Here is a 17,121-nt window from a genome sequence, read left to right on the forward strand (position 1 = left end):
AAATTTTGTTGCACTTGAATACAATTTGTAATTCAAATTAAAAGCGCACAAGAAAAAAAACTATTTTGCGGAACAGACAAACTGGCAGGCAGATAGATAGACAGATGGAGAGACAAACAGTCAGGCAGTGTGGCATATAGGCTGACTGAGAAGACAGACAGACAGAGAGACAGAGAGACAAAGAGACAGAAAGGCAACAAAAGGCATACCAAATTACTGCTGAAGCAAAAGACACAACAACAACCAGAAATGAAATGAAACGCAGTCAGTGGAAATGATGCCCAGAGAGAGGAAGGCAACCAACTCAGCATCCAAAAAAATCAACAAAAACAACGCAAGAAAATTAAGAGAGACACAGAGAGAGGGGTAGAGAGTGAAAGAGAGAGAGAGAGAGAAGAAAAAACGAAAATGAAAATGCCGCCGCATTTGAATGCTGCGTGGAAGCAACAATGTTGCATTCCACTTGGGCACTTTGTTAGCAGCCGGCAGCACCAACAGCAGCAACAGTCATATTGTGGCCACACACACACACACACACACACTCGCACACAATTTTACACACATGAGACGCTTGCCGAGGGTGAAAAGTAAAAGGCACGCAGGCATTTGGCATTTTGGCACAACAACATTTTAAAATTCCAACAACGAAAGTGTAGACAAAGCTCTTAAATGACGATCAGCACGTGCCCCAAATGAAATGCTGCCACACACACACACACACACCACAAATGTAAGCCCATAAATATATATTATACAATATATTCAAATATATTTTAGTTATTCCATACGGATTTCCTACTTTCATTTATCTAATTCGATATTTCCTACTTTCTGCACTTTGTTTCTACGGAGCATCTCAAATTTAAAACTGCAAATTTACAAAACAAATAAATAATGATTAAGTACATCTATCTATATGGACATTTCAAAAGAAATGAATATGTTTCTGAAGGATATACTTAAGTAAATATGAAACCAAGGGTGTAATAATCGAAAACTAACGTATAAATATTAATAAACTCAAATGAAAATTATCTAGTTACTATGTTCATTGACTTAAGTCAAACGATAACCAATTTATGATTACGAATGGAAATCTATTAAGTTTTAAGAAAGTTAAGCGACTTTCAAGATTTTGTCTACATTTCAAATATACACGAAATAAAATTAATTATTTAAGTAAACAAAATTTAAATGCAGATTCTAATTAGAAACCAAACAGTGATTGAATTGAAATTTCGTATGAAAAACGGTTTTAAAGTATCTCGTAATTTCTCTTACATTGTATTTATGTGCCATTTAAATAATATCTGGGTGCTATTTATCCAAATTAAAACAACTGCAATGCTTCCTGATTTGATATAATATTTTAAATGGGCTGACAATCAATAAACTGTTTAGTAAAGATATTTAAATGAATATATTTATATAATAGAACACACACTGTAGAGGTGTTTGGCATCAGCAATAATAATCAGCAATAGCAACAGTCGTAATGTGGCCACATATAGTACGATTGAAAAAAGGGTGAAAAGTAAAAGCCACGCCGGCATTTGGCATTTGGTATAAAATATTTTAAAATTCCAGCAGCGAAAGTGCAGACAAAACTCTTAAATGACGAGTAGCACGTGCCCAAATAAATGGAGGAGCCTTTTGCCTAACACTCTTGACATGCTGTACACACATATTCACTCTCACATACATACATATATGTATGTTATGTATGTGTGAAATACACGTATTTTGAATGCTGCCCCAACAGTTGCAACAACAATAGCAATGCCACAGGAGACCGCTGCCAGTTGCCAGTTGTCAGTTTGCCAGTTTGCGCATTCACATGCGTTTGCGACTCAATTTCGCACAGTGTCGCTCAGCAGTACGCGACCAGGCATCCATCGGGGAGCTGCCACACATGCCACACAGCTATCAACGTTGCCATTTTTGGAGGCATTGTCTTGCCTGGATGAAGGCTGCTTTCTGCGTCTTGTGTGTTGCTGACTTTCCGATTTCAATGTGTCAAATTGCTGCAGCACCATATTGCACTCACTGTCTGTACTGAGAGTAAATAGCTCAGCAGAATGCGGACTTGATAAAGATGAAGATAAAAACAAAGAGAGAGAGAGAGAGATAGAGAGACACTGAGATTCTGACTTTTGCAGATGTGACAAGTGCACGGAAAATGCCTTCTTTATATTGATATATTGAACAAAATCAATGCCATATGTCATTAGTTCAAGCAAACATTATATAATTGTACAATATGAACAACAGCTTATAGCTACACTATGCATAAATTAAGCATTCATATTTTCTATTTCCTGCTTTGTTTTAAACTAAGGTAATGTTAAAAACCAACATCAGCGATTACAATGTTTCCCCAACGATCTTATAAAACGCGTACTGCAACATTATCAGAATTATTTCATCTTCTTGCCAGTTGAGAGCCTGTAAAAAAAGACTCTATAGAATTTTATTGTGTCGCCAAACGCACTGCGACTTTATTACGCCAGAGTATGACAATAAATGGCAGATAATTAAAGTTCAACAATAATATTAAATTTATTCACTCTCATTTTGTGTTATTTTTTTTTTTTTTTTTTTGTATGTTGCGTTTGGTCATCGCGAATTTGCATAAAATCAACATTGGCATTTACGACTGAATCGCATTGTATTTATGTATATATATATAAACAAAAAAAAAAATCGCAGCAAGAATAACAGCTACAGAAATATCAAATTTTTTCAATCGTGTTCCAATAATCAATCAATCGTAAAATAAATGAAAATATGTAGAATAATATAAAATGAATTTGTTACTGCAACTGCAACTGCAGCGACTCCTGCTGCTGCCTTGATCGAAATTTTTATATTATTATTTATTTTTATTATTACTTCTTGTTGTTGGCATGCACTCTGCTGGTCTTTAATACGACTTCCTGTGCCATTAAATTTTAGCATAACAAACAAAATACTTTTCGAGTGTTTCCGTTTGCTTGTTTCACTGACATTTCGGCAGCGGAGCGGTGGCAAAAATCCAGCAAAGAGGAAAACTCAGCCGTGCAGCAAACGCTAAAAGTGCAGTAAAAAATTTGTTGAAATATGCGATGTCCTTTGGTCCCCTCAGCCCACACCCAACAACCATAACAACAAGAACAACAACAACAACAACAAAAATTGCACAGCTTTTATTTGCACTTCAATTTTGCCCTCGACGATGGCAGCGTCGGGTCAGCAGCTCTTTATGGCGATTGCCATTGCAATCCCCCCGTTGCACTTTGTTAACTGCACTGCATTGCAATGCTAACTGCGATTAAGGAGTTGCAATCCCAGACCCAAAGCCCAAGGACTCCCAGTTCCAAGTTCGTTCCCAGTTCAAGTCGCAAGTCACAAGTCGCTAGACAAGTGCTACTTGCAGCTATTTTATTTTTGAATGTCCTTTTAGCGCTTATCAGCATTGAAAATCAAAAGACAGAAGTCTCTCTGCCCAAAATAAAAGTGAGCAAAAGTCGCCAGGACAATTGCAGTGTGCAAAAAGCTGCAGGTGAAGTGCACGGAAACGAGCCAAATAAAATCATGTGACACTTTGTGGTTAATAATGTTGTGTGTACTCGTACATACACATATATGCAACACAGCTCGTAGGGCCTTTTGTTTCGCTTGCCCCAAAAAGTGGACCGCAACTCCCCTCGAAAAAACCAGGACAAGCGGGCCAGTTGTCTGGTGTGTCTGCAATGGCGGTGGCGGTGGCGGTGGCGGTGGCGGTGACGGTGATTTAAATGCAAATTTATTATCATGCAGCCAGCAAAAATAATAAAATACAAACCGACCCCCATGCAAACACACACACACACACACACACAAACACACGAAAAATAGTATAAATAAATGGCAAAAAATGTTGTAATAATATTTACAAAATGTCTGCTTGCTCTTTTTTTCTCGTTTCAACATTTTGCAGGGTGTAACATTTTTATGGGCACATTTTAATTTTTGTATTTGCATTTACATTTTGATTAAACGATTTGCATATTCCCTCATATCACATCATCATTATTATGTATTATTATCATCATCAGCATCTTCATAATCAACTATAGTTAAGCTAATTAAAATCGGAAATGAAACTATTGAAACCATTCAGTTGATTCCAGCTCAAATTGTTGCTGCTTCTGATCTGCTTTCATTTGTTGCATTTGTTGAAAATTGTTGAGAATCGCTGAGCGTGTTTTCATCAGACATTGGATACGATGCTGGGTGGCCAGATTGCGACAGGCCAAAAAGCTATAGTAGCATGCCAAGGACAACATCAGGGCCACCAGACTGGCCAGTGCATAGAGCCAAGCGATTCTGTCCCAGCTCACGGGCAATCGGTAAATGCGTTGTCGGATCCCATAGAGGAGTATGCCAAAGGCGACTGCAAACACCGACACGTACACATAGATACCGTGATATAATCTGGCCAGATGCTTCGTCAACTCGCCGTTGAAACAACGCTCGTTCACCAAGTCCATCATGAGTTGAAAACTTTCACAATTTCAGCTATGACAGCAGCGTCTCTCTCACTCTCTCTCTCTCTCTCTCTCTTTCACTGTCTCTCTGCCTCTCTCTTTCTGTCACTAACTCTCTCAATCGGTTTCTCTGGCTTTTGCTATGTGGCATTTATCGCCTGGATAACTGAGAACGTAACTCGCATCAACTGTTGCCCTATCAACTTTTCCAATAACCATTTCTCAACTCAAATGTTTAATCATTTTTTATTTCCTCCTAAAAATAATGCATATGCAAGGGGCATTTACTGAGAATTCATCAAAAGTGGCAATCAAAGTGCATAAATAAAACTAAACGTTTTTATGCTAAACTATCTTTTATTTAAAGATGCTTCATGAAAATAAACTGATAAGTATTTAGCTGCTATCAGCCTGGAATCCTTCTTTGATTTTATTATATATACGTAAATGATTTTATTGCTTGTATGCTCAAGTTTAATTTAGAGATTTATTGCTGAAACATTAATTAATCCAAATTAACAAGCAAGCTGAAGAATTTAGAAGCAGCCGAATTTGTCTACTTATAATAAGGAATAACTATGCAGTCTGCAATTTAAAAAGAAATCAAGCAATTTTATTTAAAAGTAAATTAGTTAATTCATGGATTATTACAATTCGATTGATTTATAACTAGATAATATAGAAGTATATTAAAAAATTCGGTTATTTTGCAAGTTTCGTTGAGATTTTTAAGGATTAAATATTAATCAATTGGATTAATTGAAAAGCTTATGGCAAGAAATTCTATTCAAATAGGGTTTTTCTTGAGAATATTTTTACACATATGTAAATTGTTTGTTGTTTGTTTGTTGGATTACTTTTTGGATTAATCTTATTCATTCAGACTGCAAAATAAAGATTTTGGTAGATGTAGATACATTATATAACCTATATTGATACTCAGTAAGTGAAAATTTAATCCAATATGTGCATTTTGAACTTTTATTGTTAAAATGGATTTAACCTTTACGGCAATGATGATCGAGAAATTTGGGCTTGAAGTCAGCTTCCATAGCCAGGTATCTCTGTGTGTTAACATGTCAATGTTTACATTGAGCTTAACTGGAAAAAATACCCGCACTCATATCGTTAGTCACTCGCTTTATGTGCACAAATGTTGTGAATTCCGGGGCGTATTTCAAGCGGAGGTTTTATCTCGGAGCAAAACTGTTGTTTAAGTTAGCAATTTGCAATTTTTCAACAACTCATCAATCTGTAGTCGAGGCCAATGCTTTAGACGGCCTGCTCTTCCGGCTGTATCTTGAATTTTGCTGGCCGGAAACTGGGAAAAAACAGCTCGGAGTGGAAAATGGGCGGAGGGGGACTAACTTATGCGAATCACGCACTCACCGCAAATGCAGCAGCATCGGTCTTCGTCGTCGTCTGCAGCACCCTGGGCAACCAAATGCTCCAACTCCCTTCTCCCGTCCTCCGACTCCCGTCTCCCGACTCCAATAGCGTATGCTGAGCAAATATGACTACGTTTTGCTGATTTCTTTCTCAGACTCCATTCCGCATTTGGCCTCGGGTTTGAGAGAAGGATCTCGGCTTGGCATTGGCTGACATTTGCCGTTAAAGTTTCACTCAGAGAAACAGTGAGAAAGAGAGGAAGAGAGAAAGTCACAGCCGTTGTCGTCGATGACGCCAAACTTTTTTATTATGTATTTTGCGCTTTTATTATTCATCTATCATCGTTGCTATAGTTTAATAGAAAGTTTAAAAGTCATCATAGCAGCCGCCAATGACTTGCAACCATTCTCCATTTTGTCCTCATCCTCATCGTATGCCATATGGAACACGCCCATAACTCACATGCAGAATGACAACCTGCTAAAGTCCAATAGCTCTCTCTCTCTCTCTCTCTCTCTCTCTGCCTTTCATTAGTTCGGCCAAGTCAAGCCAGAGGCATTTTGCAGTCCGTTAACTGTCCAGTTGGCCACAAGCCAGAGCCACATGCCATCTTACAGCCTTAGATAAACAATGAAATTTACGGACGTTTCATTAGCATTGAAAATGCCGCTAGTCCCCCCCCCTCCAGTTCCTCTCCACCTCTCTTCAGATCGTAGAGTTAATTAAGTTGGCGCAGAGTCAAGTGGCAAGAGTGTTATAGCCATGTCTTCAATGCAGATACTCGTTGCAGCATCAACGACTCTGTTTGAATCTCTTGTTGCGCTCGCTTTGACAACATGCCGCACAATAATTCATTGCCACACAAATTCAATAAAAATGCGTTGCAAGCGACCATGAGACGTTTATGGCTCAGTTGTTGTTGTTGTTGTCGGCTGGCTGAAAGAACCACGCATGCAAAAACCGAAACAGCCACAAAGTGTTTCTAATAAATTGTGGAGCAACAACTTTGGCTACAACTACATACAACAAGTGTTTAAATTTATAGCAGCTGCGATTTGCCACTCCCCCTCCCTTTCCCCTCTTCATACATCACTACCACTCCCACTCGCCCTCACATTCCCCATCTCATGTTCTCTTCTAGTGTCGCTTGTTTGTTGCTTTGCATAAATAAATAAAAAAAAATTTATAGAAAACCACCATTCTATTTATGAGATATCCTGTAAAAAATACTCAATTAACAACAAGTATAAATTGTTATTAGTCCGCTTATATTCAAGTTAAGTTAGTTTAGAAAAGCTTTAAGCGAATTCAAGCTCTTTTTTAATCCATGAACTCAAGATCTGTAAATAAAAGATAATTGCTGTGTCTTACTCTTAAAATATTACTATGTATTTTTCTTCTAATAATTATTATACACAATTATATACATAAGTATCTTAATAGTTAGTAGTAATAAGAAGTAGTAGAAGTTTTATTGTGCAGGTATTTCAAACTTAACAGTATATCGTAAGCTATATTATAATAGTTAGTAGAGAGCTATAACTAGATAATTATTTTTGTTGTAATTATTGCCATATTTCGCAATACATTACTGTTGTTGAAAGCTACCAGCGAAACTAATGTGTCTGTTAATACAAGCATTTAATTATTGTATTTAATATTATGCAACAATTACATTTAATTATTATAGCATTCATAACATTTTTATCGAAGCTTTGAAAGTTCATGAAAGTTTTAACAGAAATAAAGTTAATCTTAATACCAAAAATCTCGACAAACTCCTGAAGCTTACGCTAATATACCCTAATTTACTATTGGCTAACAGAATATGACCATATTTAACATGAGCCCAGCCTGAGGGCCACTTTGTGAGAGCGTTGGCCAACGTTGTCGCTGACTAAATAACAACAACAACAACAACTACAATAAGAGCAACAAGAACAACTGGCCAACAGCCGCAGCCACAACGAAGCAACAACAACAACTACAACAACAACAACGAAAGCCACAAAGAGCAATTATGATATCGGGCATGATTTTGTGGGCAATTGGCTTTAATGGCTAACAGGCCAAGCGAGGCCGGGCCAACAACACGGCCGGAACTTTGCTGCCTGTCTTTGCCTTGGAGTGTGAGTTGCCAATTTATTTAAAGGCTGCCAAATGGCAACAACGCTAGTCAATCGGTGGCAAGTGTCTCTCTGGCTATTTAAATGCAGAGCCTCCAAATAAATACGCTGGGCATTTGCCAGCTGGAACCGGGAACAAACCTAAGTCTATGAGGTCTAGAAGCCGCCCAATTTGATCAGAAGGCTGCCAAGCCAAAAGAGATTCAGCTGCTTTCAATCTTTCTTATTTGTTTGCTTTTTTTGGTTTAGTTTTTGTAAAGGGGTGCAATTTATTTGTATATTACTTATATGATAATCGTTTGCATTAAAGACCTTCGTCTATGCCCACTTCTAACTTCAGCTCCAAATCCATTTTCGTTTGCCTTTTGCTGTTGCCAAAAAATGTTTGGTGTTGCTTGTATTTATTTATTATTCAAAGTGTTATCGGCGGCGGTTGTGGCAGCGAGAGTGGCAGTGGCAAAATCAGAGGCTGTGTGGCCAAAACGACGGTGCGACGTGGCAGCCAAAAACCCCAAAGGATTAGTTATGATAAATGTGTTTTATAAGCGTGACACACAGGCCTGAGCCCCCGGACGGGATCCTGTTCCATTTAATGCACAGATAATGAGTTCCTTTGTTGGCAATATGTCAAATCGCTTGGCCAATATTTTAGCCTCAAACTGGAAAATGGAAAATGCTAAAGGATTGTGATTTCATTTCTCTTCATTCTCTCTCTTTCTCTTTCCCTTTGGAAGCTGTCTCTGTCTTTGTGTGCGCGTCGAATCGTGTTAATTGCTACAGCACCAAGAACCGAACTGAACCCATAATGCCCACTCGAAGCTGCATGAGATTAGTCTCGACTACATAAATCAGGCAAATTTAGCCCAAAACAAGCGCAAAATCAAATGCCGAATACTCGTAGTAGAATGAACCTTAAGAAGAGCAATCAATTAAAAAGCTTTTCAATTTATTTACTCTTTCCCTATGTTCAATATGCGACAAAGACTGAAAGAGTATTCATCAGCAAGTTTAAAATGTCTTAAGACAACGTATTTAAGGTTTTTCGGAACAGCATTCGGTATTTCAAAGATTTTATTGATTTTTTTTTTTTAACTATTTATGTTAATATTTAAAAAAATTCACCCTAACATTATGATCTTAATTTTTATACCTGTTACTTAAAAAATAAGTAAATGGGTATATTGTGTTCGTTGGAATGTATGTAACAGGGAGAATATGTCTGCTCGTCTGTATAAACAAAAGGATCTCAGAGATAAAAAGAGATAGAGTTACCAAATTTAGCACACAGATTTCTATTAACCTCATGCAGATCAAGTTTGTTTCAAATTTAAGCCATGCCCCTAGTTACAAATAATTTTGAAAATAAATATCCTTTTAACTAAGTGGTGTATTTCTAAAATTCTAAAAACATTAGCAATGGGTGTCTCAATATCTTTTATATGATGCATTAAATGTTCTTAATGACAATTAAAGATAGTAAATTATAATGAAAAGAATATAAATTAAACAATGATTTTCTTCGAACGCAAAACTTTTCTTACGAAAGGGAGCCGACAAGGGTACTTGAGAAAGATAGTAGATGTTTAAAACTGCTTGAAAAAAAATCCGGCTTCGATATATTTATAATTACATTTAAAAACTTCAATAGTTGTTGGAAAGACAGCGCAAACTATTGCAGTGCAAAAGCTTAAGTATAAATGAATGAAAATTTAATTAATTTCATGGGGAAAAAAGCGTTGGTCTAGTTCTTGTCCCCACTCGTCGGATATCCATAGATTGTAACATCCTTGTCGCTTATTCTTCGCCAGCAGCAAATGCAATTATGTAAGTCAGGCAGCATAATCGATGAACGACCCTCGTTTGTCATTGATGAAGCTGCTTCTCGCATTGTTGTTGTGGCTATTGTTGTTGTCATCTTTCAGCTACCGCTTCTTCTTCTTCTTCTTTTTTATTGTAGCTTAAGCCGTGTCCTTTATTATGTTTTTTTGCTGTTGCTCTGTGATTACAATTATAGTCGTATCTAGATGATGTTACAATAATTAAATAAATGCCAAGCACCCAACACATGCACTCCTCTCTCTCTCTCCCTCTCTCTCTCTCTCTATATATATATTTTTTCTGGGTAATTTCAATTGTATCGCGTGCTGCGTCCGCGTGACTCGAAGCCTTGGCTAATAAATATTTCATTTAATTCACGATTTTGACGCCTACCTCTGGCCTTATAACGTAACATACAATAAACAATGTTATAGTTGTTGTTGAAGGTGTTTGAGTTGTTCTTGTTGTTGTTGCTTTATCGTTGACTGAAGTGAATTGTTACAAAACGTTTTCGCCATTTTTCTTCATTGTTGCAAGTGTTGAAAGTGCGCTGTGAATGGAGGCGTGGCTGCAAATGCCTCAAAATGAGTTGACACTTTGCATGTCACTGTAATTTTGAAATATTAATCACATGACGTACTGCAACTCGACTTCCCCGCTCTGTATGATTGCGATTGTTTGCCAGTTCTCCATGGCATCATCATTCTGCAACCAGAGTCCCCCTTTGAACCCCCTCGACACTGTCCAAAGGCAAAACTATTGTTGCTTTCATATTACGTTACATGTGAGCATTACACATACACTGACACACATACACTAACACACCCGCAGCGTTCTGGCTGCATAATCAAATAGAAAATGTTGAATCGAGGGAAACTGAGTGCTGAAGAAGTGAAGCAGAGCAACGGAGTTGATAGAGGAGTATTATGGGCTACGGGTTACGGGAAACGGGAAACGGTTTGTGTCCTGGCGTAAAGCAATTAGTGTTGCATTTTATGGCCTTTAATGTGGTAATGGTTTCGGGTAATTAACAATTATGTCTAACTACAAATGCGACACGTTGCCGATTGCGTGAGCTTCACCAGCTACGGCTCCGACTCCGGCTCCGACTCCGGCTTCAGCTTCAGCTCCTTTTCCGAGATTATTACAAATTTTGCATATTTGAAGTAGCGCTGCAAAGTCAGAGAACCAAATTAGCCATTGCTGTGACTAAGTAAGTGGTTTGCTTATTGTTAGAGCATGGCAACATTAAAATTTCAGTTCTAAAAGTTCCGCACCCGCTGCAGTTGCACTTTCCAACTTGGCCATTTCAATGCCCCGCCCCCAGATTAATTGCCCATGCAAATGTCGCACTCCCAAAGTGCTAAGCAGCAGAACAGGGTACAGCAGGGGGAAATGTGGTAAACGGGAAAACTGCAGCTAACTAAAGCAGCCTAATGAGCCAGCAACCAAAATAACAATTTACGAGTATTACGAGTACTCATGCAATTTACCAGTTCTCTCTTGACATATCTATGGCAATGTCATCTGCAAAACAAAGCATTGTCCCTAACAAACTTACCATTAATAGCTTATACTTCAGTGATCTCTGAGGAAGTACAATAGTAGTGTCTTCTATTTGTTAAAGATATAGAAGTAGAAGATAGACAGTTTTTAATAAGTATTAACAGCTAAATCCTCTTTAATATTCATTTGGCTGCCTTGCTAAAAATTGTTGTAATTAAAGGTAATAAAATATTACTTTCGCGTATTGAAAAAGTTATAAATAAAAATTATAAACAGCGAAATACTCTTTAAAATGTTTCGGCTGCATTGCTAAAAACAGTTCTAATTAAAGGCACTAAAAATTGATATAGACAAATAAAAATATTTATAGGTACTTAGACTGATGTCCAGTAGACTTTCATCGAATCTATAAAAATAACTAAAATGTCGCATTTACCCAAAACATCTTTTTCAATCTCTGATAGGCATAATGTTTTTATTGCGAGTTCACCTATAAAAAAGTTTTGTCTCCCGACACTTTCAAATATGTCGAAAATTCGGAAATATATAAAAAAATAACTTGATTTAAAGAGCTCTTCTTTTCGAATTTTAAGCAACCTCTTAAAGTTGTCTTATTTTTAAATAAAAATGTAGTTTAAACATATAGACTTCATTTAAGCAGTATAAAATATTGTTAATTGTTGTTAAATATTAAAAAATCATTTTCAATAAATTGTGGTAGAAATCATGAAAAAATTGGCAAAGATTATGTTTGTACGGCGTACAGTGTACGGCGTACGCTATCAAATATGCATTTATTGGCATTTGCTCTAAATGCATTAGATGCAACATAACGAGCACATGGCCATTGATGACTATCAACGCCAGCAATGGTCCCTTCGTGACCCGCAGGCATAAACAGCAAGAGCGAGAGAGAGTGAAAGAGAGAGAAAGAGAGAGAGAGAAAGAGAGAGAGAGAGCTGCGGTATGCGTTGCCCAATGCAAAAGTCTATTAACGCACGCGAAACTGTTAATTTCGCTGATGCAATTTCGGCTCAATTTATTGTGCACCCACAAACACTGTGCTACAGCAACAACAACAGCAGCAACAACAACAATATAAAGCTGAAATAATATGAGGAAACGAGTCTCGAGCGCACCAAAATTGAAAAGCCAAAGTACATAACAACCAACTGACGGTCCCAGTGCCATTGCCAGTCCCAATCCCAATTCCAGCACCAACTCCTGTACCAGTACCAGTACCAGGGCCAGTGCCAGTGCCAAAGCCAAGCTCGGGCGCGAAAATCAATATAAATATGCTCCGGCAACATGGCCGTGGCGCTTCATGGAGGAGGCAACATGACAATTTATGTGCATTTTGTATGCAGCCAGCTAAATAGACAAGGCTACACTTGTACCGCGTCCGGGCTCGAAGCTCGCAGCTCGCAGCTCGGATCTGGGTCCTGGCTCTGGTTTTCGGTTTGGGTTTGGGTTTGGATTTTGGGTGCGTGTGCATTGCAGTCAGACAGCCCAGCCCTCAAATAGTTCCCTTTCTGGCTGGGCCAAGGACACAATGATGGCTCCCACCTCACACACACACACACACACACACACAAGCACACACACACACTCACACACTGACACACACACATCGACAGCGACAGCGACAGACACGTAACGATAAAACTTGAAAATGCTGTTAGCTACAAAATTTGTTGTTCGACTTTGTTGGTCGTCCAATGCAGATTTTTCGGCTCTGTACTAATTTGAGGCGCACAGCTATAGAGTCAATATATGGCGCACAATAAGCAGCAGAGTCCGCTCTCTTCACTTCCTCCCACTGTCCATTTGCCAACCCTCACGCCTCGTTGCATTCGTGTGCGTGCAATTGCAAATTTATGCACTGCGATGTAAACAAGGCAAAACATTTCCGCATCGACGCAAAGCCGAACTTGAAACCGAAACCGACACCGAAACGACAACGAAATCGACAACGAGGCCCACTGTCAAATACGCAATAACGCAATAAAGCAGCCCATTTGTGAATTATTTACAGCATACTTTCGGGCTGACGTAGCAGTCTGGACAACAGTGTGGACTGCATGGACTGCGTGGACTGTGTGGAATGCGTGGGCAGCTGCAACTGTAAATGTAACTGCTTGCTGACTTTGTTTGAGCGCGCGGTCGACGCTTTGGCAAAGCGGACAAACCTAATTACAGCTGCAGACAAGGAGTTTCACGCACACTCACACACGCACACTCACACACGCACACACACACGCAGTCATGACCCTGCCCACATCTATGGTCGCTTTGTCAGTTCGTTTAGTGGCGCAAATTGCTGTCCATTGGGTTAGCTCTCTCTCTGTCTTTCTCTCTCTTTCTTTATCTCTCGCTCTCTTTCTCTGACAGTGTTAGCCGTTAGCTGTTAGCCCATTTGCAGCGACAGACACCTCTGGATTCAGGCCACATAACTTTGTCAGCCATTGCGACAACTGACTTTCCAACTCCAGCCGCCTCAACTCCGGCAGCTGCTGCAGCTCAACTGCTTGCTTGCTTGCTTTGCACAGGGTATGCCATGTTCATTAAACTGCTTGAATTGTCACACTAGAAAAGTTAACCTGCGACTTGTTGAAGTTATTCTCAAGTTCCAGCATATGTAAATAACACAAACTAATACCCTCTTTCCGCTAAAAAGTTATTGCAATTTTTGTTAACTTTTTTTAAATTTGTTAAATTATTAGAAATGTACATTTGCTGAAAACTGTGAAAGCAACATAAATTTATGTTTATTTATTATTTACTAGAATAATGGAATAAAGAGTGTCAAAATTTAATAAAAATATACGATAGCTTTGTAAATATTGTTTAATTCTATCGTTTACACAAAAACTTTAGCGTAATAATAATACTTTAATATTTTTACTTTTTCATTTAAAATACGGCTTTCATTTAACTTAACTGAAATCCTTGTTGTCTTTTTTTTCAATTGATTTTTAAAATTTGGCATCATATTAATACAAATGCGTTCTATTTTAATTATTCATACCTTAAGAGCAATTTTTATTTCAAGTGTATACTTAATTTTGACATATTAATTGCTGCAAATTTTAAGAACTATAAGAAAAAGGGTATCTCATTGCCCAGCTGCCCCATAAATTGTAGGCCTTTTGCTTACTGTTGCAGTCAAGTGGACAACGGCTGTGCAGAAAAAAAACTTCAAAAAAGCAGGAAGAAAAAAAATAAATAAAAGATACAGCAATGAAGGCGAGTAGGAGAAGATGAGGGACAAGCAAGGGAGAAGCGAGGGCGAGGGGTGGTTGAGAAATATTGTGCAATGCGCTGCTGTTGCTGCCAAACAACAGAACCCAAAAACCTATAACGTCAAATGTCGAACGTTGTCGAGCATTCGGTCGGTTTGTCCAATCGTTTCTCCGTCTGTCTGCCTGTCTGTCTGTCCGTCTGTCTGTCCGTCTGTCCTTTGGTAACGGGGCAAATGCGTCTGTTTTATTTTACTTTTGCATATTTTTTGGCGTGTTTCAACTACTGCGGCGCTGTCTCTACATTTTTCAAGTTGTCTGCGTTTGACGTGCACGGATGGGCGCTCCACTGCGTCTACATCGACGTCGTTTGGGCCCGTTTTGGCCCCGTTAGTAGAGTGGGCCACGGTGGCCGTTGTGGCAAGCGGTTGGCGTTGGCGTTCGTGTTGTTGTTGTTGGTGTTGGTGTTGGTGTTGGTGTTGGTGTTGGTGTTGGTGTTGGTGTTGGCGTAGTTACAGTTCGCCCTGCTCTATGTGCGGTTGTGGTTCGTTGCTTGGTTATCGCCCCAACTTGACTGCCAGTTTCGGCCAGGCCAAGACTGTGCTACCGTTTTATTTTTATTCTTTTTGGGTGGGTGGTCGCCGCGCGACTTTAGCTTCGTTTTTGGTGAGCCTGTTTTTTAGTGCCTTCCGTAACCATTAAATTTTACGTTTTTATTAGCGCGCAGCAGACTAACATACCAACCCCCAGCCCACCTTGCCACCCACAACGACAACAACAATTTTTGAATATTTCCGTTTTGGCTGGAGTTGCTAGTCTTTTTTTTTTTTTTTGGTTTTCGGCTTGTCTACAAAATGCAGTTTTGCATGCACTTCGCTGTGCCACAAAAGAGTTGGACAAGAAAAAGCAAAAGACGACAATAATGAGAGGCAGATAAAACAGCGAAAATGGGCCCCCTGCTCCTGGAGAGGAGTATGCAACGCTTTTTGCACATTCTGCCTTATCAGTGTCTCAAAATCGCTGGCAAAAGTTGTCGCGATTGCTGAAATTATCGTTAGACTTGCAACTTGAAACTTGGCCAGAGATTGAGCGATGCAGTGGAAAGAAGCGGGAGTGGAGGAAGCAGTATAGAGTGTGGACATAGTGGAAGATGTTGACGACAAGCAGTGCAACTGAAACATGTTTGAGCGCAAGCTTGAGTTGAGAGTTCCGGTTGCAAATAATGTTGCGGTTGCAGTTGTGGGCGTTGTGTGCTGCCTGCGACTGATGGCTCAAACACGTTGCGTGTGCGTGTTGCAAGCAAGTGAATAGCATCCACAAGGTTGCAGGGGACAATCCACTTCACTTCAGCTCTTCTATTTACAACACGCTCGAACTCGCACTCGAGTCAGTTTTATGCTCAGTAGCTCAAGCTGCACAACTCATTTCGGAATATTTAGCTCAAAATTAAGGAGTTATCAAAAGAGAAGAACAAAATCGGATCATTCCGAACATCCGACAATAGCCGCCATATAACATAACAGGAGCAGAGAAATGAATCTATTGCGCAACCTGCGAGCTTTATTCAGTGAGTTCTTCTACCAGAATTATCCACTCATCTCCATTTGCAGCTGCTTTGTGGCATTGCTAACGGCCTATTTGCACTATGAGTGGAAGGTGCACAACTATGATCTCATGTCCTGGAAGCAACTCAGTGAGGCATGCCACGTCACGGACATTGATTTCGTTCAACTCTGCTTCCTGCTCACGATACTCGTCATCAACGTCATCTTTGTGGGCCTCATCATTGGCGCCTATATGCATCCTTTGGGGCAACGCGACACGGAGTTAACCCTGCTCGAGATCAAGGATCGCTTCTCCCGATTCATATTGTTGCGGCTCATTGCTCGACTCGATCGCATCCAGGGCAAGATGGCGGCCAAGCGGAAGAGTCTCAACTTCCATCACTTTGCGAGATCTCATCACAGCATGGTCAAGGCGGTGGCCGTGTTCCGCAAGGATGCCAGGAAGCTTCTGCTGCCCAACGAGTCGGAGATTATGCAACCGATCGAGGATATCTATGGAGTGGCCGATGACGAGGAGCGAGCTCTGCGACGAGATGGATACTACAAGCTACCCATTGATATCACCGATGCCACCGTCAAGTGTCTTTTCAGCGCTCAATGAGGGGTCTACTCATACCGATAGCTATCGATTACCAACGCTTGCAACTGCAATTGAAATTCCGATTTTGTTTATAATTCATTGCAAATAAAAAATCTACTTCGATAACTATCGAATAGTTGCAACTGCAATTGGCACTTTGATTTTCTTTATAAATAGCAATTAAAAATCTATTTCGGTAAATATCGATTTTGTCTACAACTTTAATTAAATAAAAATTATTTATATAAAATACAGCTAACGGAATTTGTCGCTTTCCAATGCATTTTCATAACTATCGATAATGATAAGGTTTGTTTTGCTTTAAATTTATATCAACTAAACATAAAAAGAAAAGAATACAATTTAGGCAATTAATTATAGTAAGGAAAG

The 17,121-nt window shown here is 39.2% G+C and overlaps 2 protein-coding genes across 2 annotated transcripts; one reads left to right on the plus strand and one right to left on the minus strand.

Annotated features, from left to right (window-relative positions):
- Positions 1–3,979: 3,979 nt before the first annotated feature.
- On the minus strand, positions 3,980–4,581 carry LOC117788205. The gene has a single exon (XM_034626900.1). It carries the CDS (start codon positions 4,512–4,514, stop codon positions 4,125–4,127), a length of 390 nt encoding a protein of 129 aa, XP_034482791.1. The 5' UTR covers positions 4,515–4,581; the 3' UTR covers positions 3,980–4,124.
- Positions 4,582–15,987: 11,406 nt separating this feature from the next.
- Positions 15,988–16,880, plus strand: LOC117787617. The gene has a single exon (XM_034626187.1). It carries the CDS (start codon positions 16,120–16,122, stop codon positions 16,750–16,752), a length of 633 nt encoding a protein of 210 aa, XP_034482078.1. The 5' UTR covers positions 15,988–16,119; the 3' UTR covers positions 16,753–16,880.
- The last annotated feature ends 241 nt before the right edge of the window (positions 16,881–17,121 follow it).

The sequence above is a fragment of the Drosophila innubila genome (genome assembly GCF_004354385.1).
Source record: "Drosophila innubila isolate TH190305 chromosome 3L unlocalized genomic scaffold, UK_Dinn_1.0 0_D_3L, whole genome shotgun sequence".
NCBI lineage: Eukaryota > Metazoa > Arthropoda > Insecta > Diptera > Drosophilidae > Drosophila > Drosophila innubila.